This window comes from Lottia gigantea (assembly GCF_000327385.1).
Source record: "Lottia gigantea unplaced genomic scaffold LOTGIsca_126, whole genome shotgun sequence".
In the NCBI taxonomy this organism is placed as follows: Eukaryota; Metazoa; Mollusca; class Gastropoda; family Lottiidae; genus Lottia; species Lottia gigantea.
In genome coordinates this window covers 225,658-235,566 of record NW_008707351.1, presented here as the reverse complement: position 1 = coordinate 235,566, position 9,909 = coordinate 225,658, and the positions used below count along the sequence as shown (strand labels likewise).

The window sequence follows — 9,909 nt, the reverse complement described above, 5'->3', positions numbered from 1 at the left end:
TATATGGTTGTGGAAATGCAGGAACCGCACACGTCTAACTGCAAATGTCATTGGTGAAAATTGATGCTATCAATGTCCCCGATACACATACAAATCTAAAAAACTTCCTTACAATTTCTTTAAAATAATAATGTCAATGAAATGCATTTTTCATATATTTTAAGCGTCTGGATAAGCCAGATTAAAAAAGAAACTTTGAAAAGGAAAGTTGACGTCGGTCTATACAAACAGCATTAGTTAATTTTCAATAATTATTAAGTTGATAACTTAAATGGTTAAGAATTTCAAAATCACGTGGAATTATGACTGACAGGTTTTATTTAGTAAGATTTTCGTGGTCCTTAAAATGTAACTTAATATGATATAAGGCTTCATTAAAATTTAGAAATTATCCTACGTAATGAAGATATCATTTCCGTGTCGGGCGGCTATTTAAATCAGCCACGGAAAATGTTAAAAGTTTTACAGATAATAATGTGTCCATGTTGAATTTTCTTCCACAGTCCAATCTAAGGAGTCGATATCATTACACATAATATATTCCATATCTTTCTGGATCAACTCACAAACAGAAAAGCCATTCACTGAAATGATAGACATCAATTTGATTATCTTATGAAATGGTATGTCTTCTCTCAAAACAAATGAAAGATACTCGTAGTGTTTTTGCTTGGCCAAGGAGAGGATACTATAGGCGAAAGCCTGCACCACATAGCTTCAATCAACATAGCTTCCATCTTCTGAATGTACCAACCTTTTTTCCCCTGGGAAAAAATATGCTGCAGACAACTACAAGATCTTTGTTACTAAAAGTTCGAAACATTGTCAAATGTAGAAATCACACGAGAACGTACCATTACAAATGAAAGTAGAATGTATTTTCGACATTTTATTATATTTAATTTTAAATGAGTACACACCTTTTAATGACAGGTTGAATCCATAACATCCATTAAGACTCAAACAGAATTCAGCGCATTGGAAAGAACTGCTTACATGGTATGCGCTTGATGTATCTCTAATTCGCCTACCTTCTGTTTTCTTAAATTCAGATTCTGTAATATAAGAAGTTATAATTATAATTCGAACAAAGATAGACCAGACATCTTATCACAAGAACTCAAATATCATCAAAGATATCACCATAAAACCAGACAAACAGGTTATCACGTGAGCCGAATATCAATATTATAGCGTCATATATCCAGACATGATATAAAAAATCGCCCAAAATTAAGATCATGACTTACCATTCATGTGTTCATTGGTCTGACCAACTATCCAATGAGATTCAGTGCTTCTGCCATACTTTGCAAAACCAATATACTTAACATCATGAGAGAAGGGGGTAGAGTATACCAAATCCACACCAGGAGTTTTCCCTGTACCAAATTTTAGCTGTGTCCCTGTCCACTTTATCCATAACCATGAATATTCTGTTGGAGTTGCTAAATCGCTCGTGTGTAGGTGTTCTGGGTAATCACAATCTATTGCAAAAAAGATTATTTTTGGATTGGATCCCTTTCCCATGGCTACTGCCCCCGTTTTGAATACATCATTATATAAATAGACTACACTTTGCGGATCAGATTTTAGGGCGAAAACCAAATGATTTTGTTCTGAAACATTCTGTATATAGGAAACTTCACGTAAAGCTTTGGTAAAAAACGTTCCACATTCTGAAAATAAAGGAATAAGTCATGATTTCATGTTAAATCCACATTTCTCCTCAAAGAATCAGACGGCAACTGTGATTTTTCATTTGTCGGTCGCTAAGATTGACTGTATCCAGAGCTCTACAACAGTTGTTAAAAGCAGAAAGGTCAACTTATGTTTGGATTTTCACGAAAATGTATGGAATTATTCATTATAAATGAATTAACTGTTAAAAATTTTGAAAACAGGGTCATTCTTATCAATACTTTGCAAAACGCTTCGTAAAGCCACAATTTTAACCCATTTAGTGTAGGCCCTACCTAAACTATAAAAGCCAAACATATCGAAACATATATAGAGAGATGTTTCGCCTGTCTTAAGTGAAACTATGTGTTGGCTCTTTTTCCCAAGAAATTTGCGTTTCATTAAATACTATTTCAAAATGCAGTAAAGTTTAAATGCACCTTGACTTTATATTAAGAAATGGTCAAACTGTGTTCGGGTCCCATTTAACTTCTTAAATTATATTACTTCCCACCTGCAAAATGAACCAAATCTAACAGATATATCCAGTGCAACTTCCAGAACAGTGAAAAGGCCGTCATGATTGTCTTGTTACTATAATCATTGTGTACTGGCTGTATACTATTATATATTTTAAAGAAAGACGTTCGTTATTGGAAGAAGGTATGCCACTCAAGGAAACACACGCCAACTTAAATCAAATATGAATGATAGATCTTATATCAATGCCAGTATGCCTCTGGGTTTGTCAACTTGACATCCCTTCAAGATAGTTTATATGATATATTTACGTACGATTCAATAATTTGATGCTGGTGCACAAGGTTGTCTCAGAGGTCATTTCTTCAACCCATTAGCTTTTGGCTCTTGGATCCGAGATTTTTTTTTATTAAAGTTGAGCTCTACTCAAATAAATATATATAGATAGTGCCATAGCATACTCACTCTTCCAGACCATCTGCCACTGCGCGACCATCTGAAACAAACATTTTCTAATGAAATATTCTCAAAAACGTGGGATTGTTTAATTTAATTTGTTTTCGGTGTGAGAGATTCCTTGAATTAAGGATGACTGGGGGATGATTTTTCTTTAAAGACAAACGGTAACCGATAACCACCTGAAGATAAAGATACTTAAAATACAATGCATAATAGTTCAGCGATGTAACTACATCAAGGCAAATGAGGCAAATGCTACAGGCATTGCGATGAAGACAACAAGACCTTTCCTTCAAAGAAAAGAGACCTTGGTTACGGCTTTGAAGTGTCGTCTCATCCAGGTTATCTACTGTTAAAAGATAAGCTGTAATAGGAATTATTAGGGCAAATAAGGTTATAATAAGACAATACATTAATTATGAAGATAATTATAGAACAATAACTCTCAATGTTTTTGTATAAATATAATACTTGAACTATATATTATTATTTATCCCCTTGATAACTTGATTCCAAGGAAATTGACTTTTATCTGAAGCCGTCAATTTCCAATATCCTTTTATTTAAAATTCGTCGACAGAGTTCGAGAATCTTGAGTAAAGGTGTTACTTTTCACATTAAGTAGATGTTTTTGTTAGTCTTGGTGCTGTGTTGAATGGTATAATGTATATATTTTGGTTATGGCTTATCTGGTAAAACATTGTTATTTATTCGATGTCTAAAATTTTGTTTTGATGCTGTTGATGCTGATATTGTTGATTTTATTTTTGGTAGAACGATTCTTTCTTCTTTTGTGTTTAAACTGAATTTCATCCAGAGTCTTGGGATGTGGATAGGGTTGTGTCCATTTATAGCAGATCACCAACATGTGATTTATTCTGATCGTTCTGTTTTTTTTTTTTTAATTTCAAGTTGATCTGTCCACATTCTCTCTTCATTTCCTGGCCTACTCCAAATTCTTGTATATCCTGTTGAAATTTCAGATTTTTCGTGAATAGCTTTGGGAAAACCTCTGTGTATTGTGCCATCCTAAAGATTCAAATGGTCATAACTTTGTAAAATCAGATTGTTTAATACAACAACCCTAATTTAAAATTAAATCCCATGAAATATGATTTAAGACAGTACAACACTGAAAAGATTGACGGTTTTATGTCAGATTTGGAACCCTGCCCCCATTTTAGTTATTCATATATCAGTAAAGATATTTTAAAATCAATACAGTAACACATTTTAGACCAAACAACTGCAAACATTTTATTAACAATTATCAAAATATATGTTTAATTTAACAACTTTAAAATAACATTAAACTTTATAATCTTATCAACAAAACAAAAACAACTTTTAATATGTTAATTTTTAAGGAATAGCATGTGTAAAGGCACCAGCATGTTTTCAAACAGATCTTTGATTCCATTATAAAATACAGTTTGATTCGAAATATATTTTCATAACATTTCGTACTTTTTGGCAAACATTTCCGATAACAAAACTCCAAAACTATGCTTTCTTTTCAAATATGCGTTATAGCATAGCATCATGAACAAGGCATAAATGATAACATGGCAATTTCAAGGCATCCTGATATGTCTAAGCAAATGTTTAAGGCATGAAGAAAAAAAATCCGATACATTCTTAGAATAGACAATTTACTTTTTGTTATGTTATGTAAACAAATGTAATCTACCGTCCCTTAGATTTAGGTTTATCTCATTTTATGTGCAATATTGCAATTTTCCGCCCAATGTATGTGGTTCTTGCATATCTAATATAAAAAAGGAAATTGCAAGTACCATTTGAATTGAATTGTTTGCACGCCATAATCGTTTTATTGAAAGTAATTCATAAACCACAGACGTTCAGTAGGAGTTAAGAATGGTCACAATAGAGGTGTCCTAGATACACAAAGGCTATATGCTAAGAAATGAAATGAAACGAATGGAGTTTTATGTCCTACTTTTTTGCACCTTGTGGGCTAATGAAGTCGGAATATGCTAAGAAGAATCTTTTTTAAATTTCTTAAACATTTTAGAATTAAATGTAAGTGTTAAAAGAAATACAATGATAAAATATTCAACTGTTAAAACAGAGCTCAATACATCAACTGTTAAACTATATTCTGTTAAAACAATGCTCAATACATCAATTATTGTTAAGCGATATAGAAATAAAGAAATAAATAGAAGTCTATATCCAAAAAAACTGTTGTTTCGAATTGATTCTTTTTAGCTTCTTAAGTCTTCTACCTTTATAACAAATTTTTCATATTACTGAAAGGCACAAAAGGTGATGGAAAAACGTCAAATATAGGTTATATAAATAGCACTTGACAAATTCGAGAAAAATGATCTTAAAAAAAAAGATTTTTGGCAGTTATTATGAATATGGTATGATCATTGGGTACATTTTTAATGTAAGGAAAGTAACGCATAAATATAAAATAATTTAAAAAATAAATATTTTTTGTCATGATTACTCTCAATATGAATTTTAAAAATTCATTCTTATATAATAAATTATTTATTATCCTTTTAATTCTTAAAATTGTTCAAAAATGAAATATTTTGAAGCTGGAATGTTGAAATGGAATGTAAGGCAAACCTGGTCTGTGATTTAAAAATTTCCAATTTTGTTTCTTTTTATTTATAGACTAGGATAATTCCAGCAGCCATATTCTCAAAAAGTTCAGATTTTAGGAACTACAGTAATCTGATTAGATAATAAAACTTAATTAACAATCTATTTTGAGTTTGACCATTCAGACGACTGAAACACTAAAATCATCATAAGTTAAGTTGTCGAGAATAAGGCCCCATATTGCCTAAATTCTAGCGAACAAGTAACAAAAATCGGGTATTCGTTATATAAGATGAGTAGTTGAGCTATTTCTGAAGTATGTGACGTCCACTTAGAAATTATTTGCTAGTTTTTAATTTTGACTTAAAAAGAAAATTTCATATAAATAAATTAACAGAATTAAAAGAGGCGTTTCTATTCAACGAGGATTTTGTTATGTTCAAAACATACACAAATACAAATAATACAAATAAATAAGATAAATAATCTATGTATAATGTCATATTTACACGATATTCAATGATATGACTAGTCATTTTATTCATTCAAAAAATAATTTATTCATTCTATCAATAATATTATTTGTTTATGTTCACAGTTATGATAAAGCTGACAAGACTGTATTTCTTCTAGTAGAGATTGCACAAATGATTTATTGATCGTTCTAAAAGCCGTATTGCGAGACCAAATTTACGGTGTAATTAACGGATATACATAGTCCAAGGAAAGCTTACTGAATCAGCTTCATATATTATATTATTATCACTATTAAGAAAAAACATTCAGCTGTTTCCTTCTTGAAACGGAGGTTCCGTTTGAAGTCTTTAGTGGAGAAACAATAAAGGCGACACCTGGCTTTAACCTGGCGAATCAGTACATTCAGCCTCAGCATACAGCTTCAATCCATTAATTGTCCTTCCGTTACGCTTGTCACATCTCCACAAATCTATAAATAACAACACCGCACCGACCAGACACGTAAGGCATACCTTATCAAAGCTTTATCACATTTCAAACCATGTTGTCATTGTTAACCATGGCCTGTTTATTTCTCAGGTATGTTCATGATATGTTCAGCTTGCTTCTCATAAAGTAATGTGACGTTTCTCACGTGCTCTGTCCATTGCTTTACGAGAAAATTTATACACCAAACGTCTACCTTCGACTCGCTCTAAAATACCACGTTTATAATAATGTCTGAAATAAAATAAAGCAAAAGTTAAGAATCTGAAGTGCGAGATACAGAACTCGGGAAACATGGAAGTCATCTCCCCTTGACTAGAAGTAACACTCGGACAAATATGTGCACATATACCTAAAATAAGAAATTGAAACAGTCCTCGAAAAAAGTCGTGGGCAGTAGGGGTTCTCAACATAAATAAATTTTACGAACCTCATTGCACGACTCAATTTCTCATACGTCATGTTTTCATTATTTTTGAAGCCACCCCATAATTGAGCTACAGCTTCCGACTGGACGAATCTAAAAACACCATCTCTTTGGTTCTCCCATCGTAAATACTGAGGATTATAAGCAGGATTCACCAGACAATCGAAGATAAACTCCCATAGATGTTGATTTTTGGCTGAAAATTGACATATAAAAAAAATTGACACCATGAATATTGAAATTTAACATTCGTATTCATTGAAGAGCTTACAAAGCTGTTGTTGTTGGAAGAGTTTTCAAATACTTTATCAGAACTTTGTCGGGTTGCTCATAGCTGCCGTATGTGTTTTGAGATAAATGTATATGACGAGTGTATGTAAATGAAAAAAGGGAATATCCCAAATTTACAATCAGGACGTATACCTATCGAAATCAATATACGGGATAAATTGGATTCTAGTAGAACGTCTTTCTCGCTCAAGTTGGTTTGTCTTTACTTTATCCAAATCCTATATCTTTGTAATGCATTATAAAGGGCAAATGGAATTCTAGTCGGATGTCTATCTCACTGTTTGAGTCGTGTCTATTTCTTTCCTTATCTATAAGTCTCGTATACATACCTTTCTTTTCTTTATTCGTTCGAGTGTCCTCTTCTCCCGGGGCGGTCTTATTCCGTGGACGACCTGGTCTCCGCCTTGGTATAGCTGGTGTGTAGTTATTACCAGGATACCGACATGCTGTTCTCATAGGAACAGAGCTAGGGTAACCACCCATCATACCAGAAATTACTCCAAAGTCAGGACTGCACTGATCCGCCACTGAAACATTAGATAAAAATGCCACTGATGCCTCAATAAAATCAATGTCAAAGTCCTTGATTATGATTCACAAACAGTATATGAAGAACGTGAGAAACATAACGCTGTATTCAAATCCAACGGTCTTTATTAAAGTGCAGTCTCGTAGCCAGACTTGATTGTTCATAGGGACTGGTAATATATTCGGCAATTTGCAGAGGGTGTGGGTGCCCCCTTGTAGCTACAGGCTTGCTATAGAAATGAAATGTGACAGAAATACTCACTGTTTGGTGGTGGAACTGCAGGATGATCATTTATATCATAATCATAACTATCCATATTCATCATATCACACGGCATGGCCTCTCTGTACGATTCGGTATTCGAATAACCTAGAAATAAAGCATTTAAACATGTTTATACCACACATGTTCATTAAAACAACTATGGAATATCATGAAGCAAATCAAACCTCTATGACCTACCAGTCGCCGGTTGGGTTATGTTCGAAATTTCTATAGATTTGACTTTCTTATCCACGACGTCAAAAATTGTCATATTTCTAGAGGAGTTACGTTCTTTTACTTGAATACAAACATGGAAATACATACCATTATTGAAATGCTGACTTTCTTGTTTTCTATTGGTCATGGTATAGAATGTGGGACTACCATACTGACTTCTGACTGGAGACGAGGAAGGATTATTGAAGGGTGACAACTCTTGATAATCACCGGAAGATAAATCACTGGGTTTGTTGAAGATAACTAAAGAGAAAAACATCGATTTGTTTATGCAAGCTGTTTAAATTAGCCAGATTTGGGTATATAATAAAGGACATTAGTTGAAAATACTTCATGTGGATTTAATCTACTAATTGCTCAAATTACGTTATTTGTTACTGTACAAAGTGATATATTGTTATTACACGATTTCATACAAGTAAGTAATTGTTACTATAGAGATTCACACAAATATGTAAGTCATACATCTAAGTAAATTGTAAAGCAATCACACAATAAAGTAATTGTTAGAAGTCAGTAAGTGTCAGTAAAGAATTGTTCAAAGTAACAATAGTTGTTTTTTTATCTTGTAGAAGTAACAATAGTTGTAGTTAACAGAACAAATTCAAATCATTAAGAAACTGTTACAGAACCATGTACGCGGCAAATCATACAAATAAGTTATTTTCATGCAAAATTCATACAAGTAAGTAACAGTTACAGTAACGTGTCAAGTAATTGTTAATGTATGAAGTCAAGCAAGTCATTAATACAATAACAAGTCAATAATGAGAAGCTGTATAGTATGATATTAAAAACAATGTGATAAATGCAGCTGCGAAAGAAAACTGCTAAAAAAAAACATTACTCACTTCCCGATAACAAGTTTCGCAACATTTCATACAGTGATTTTCCATATTTTGGTTCTAGATTTCTGAATTCGTCCATACTCAATCTACATAATTCTGCTCCACAAATATTCTGGAAGGCCTCAGCTCTAAGTTCGGACATATTTAATCCCTTTTCCTGTCCTGTATAGATTAACCAATCTAATACTTCCTCTGAATTCCAATTTTCGGGATGTTTTCTGGTCCAACTTAAGAGTTGATCCTGGTCTAAAATGACAGAAATAATGAAAATATGAGACTTACAAGAGAACGACCTTGGTAAAATTATGTCTGTGCGTAAGAGACAATCAAGATTTTGATAGTATTTACAATTATCCTGAGCTGCCGTGAATCATGATATGCAATGCGTTTGTAAATAATTTCATTTCAATGCGTAACATTCCATTTGGAAACAAATCTTACCATTGTAAAATTCTTCTTTAGAACCATGGAATTCCTTTTTAGTTAATCCTTCATTGTAGGAACTGTCATCAGAGGACGCATCATATGATCTTCGAGGATTGCTCATATTATTATTAACAGTATTATTATTGTTCGTATTGTACATGCACGGGTATTCTGACGTAGAAAAGAACGTGGAAGGCGATGACGTGGCAGTCTGTGTATTATGATATGACGTAACTGGTATGTGTGAAGAATAACTCTGTGATTGAGATGAAAATATTCCAGAAAAACTCTGATCAGCCATGGCACTAAGTGATTGTAAGGAATCGTATCCGTTGGGAAATCTGGCTTCTTGGTGTGAGTCTGTGGACGGAATCCTGTATTGGCAATCTAACTCGTTATTTATTCCATTAAACTGAAAACATAAATAAAAACGTTGACGAGGAAGACGTAAAGATGCAGCTAATGCTGATGCTGAAGATGATGAATTTAAAAAAAAAAGAAATTCATATTTCAAAAATAATAAGTAATAATATATAAAAGGGAAAACAAACCATCATCCCGCAACTAAAAAAAACTAATGCTTGGCTTCAATTGTATATTCTCTTCATTAAAGTCATTCAATGGATTCGTGTTTTTAAACATGAAATTTTCCTTCTTCCATCGCGGCTCTAAGAAAAACCCAATGCAGTACGTTATTGTGCAAAAAATCGTGATATCTCGGAGTA

The 9,909-nt window shown here is 32.8% G+C and overlaps 2 protein-coding genes across 2 annotated transcripts; both read right to left on the bottom strand.

The window, feature by feature from the left end:
- Window positions 1-462: 462 nt before the first annotated feature.
- LOTGIDRAFT_172064 (hypothetical protein) lies at window positions 463-2,261 on the bottom strand (the record flags this gene model as incomplete). Its single annotated transcript, XM_009048646.1, has 4 exons — window positions 463-584; window positions 921-1,055; window positions 1,251-1,679; window positions 2,195-2,261. 4 exons carry the CDS (start codon window positions 2,259-2,261, stop codon window positions 463-465), a joined length of 753 nt encoding a protein of 250 aa, XP_009046894.1.
- A 4,023-nt stretch (window positions 2,262-6,284) lies between these two features.
- Window positions 6,285-8,984, bottom strand: LOTGIDRAFT_138494 (hypothetical protein; the record flags this gene model as incomplete). Its single annotated transcript, XM_009048645.1, has 4 exons — window positions 6,285-6,396; window positions 6,593-6,785; window positions 7,998-8,108; window positions 8,762-8,984. Coding segments are annotated over 4 exons (639 nt in total), but the record flags the coding sequence as incomplete, so codon positions are not given.
- Window positions 8,985-9,909: the final 925 nt, after the last annotated feature.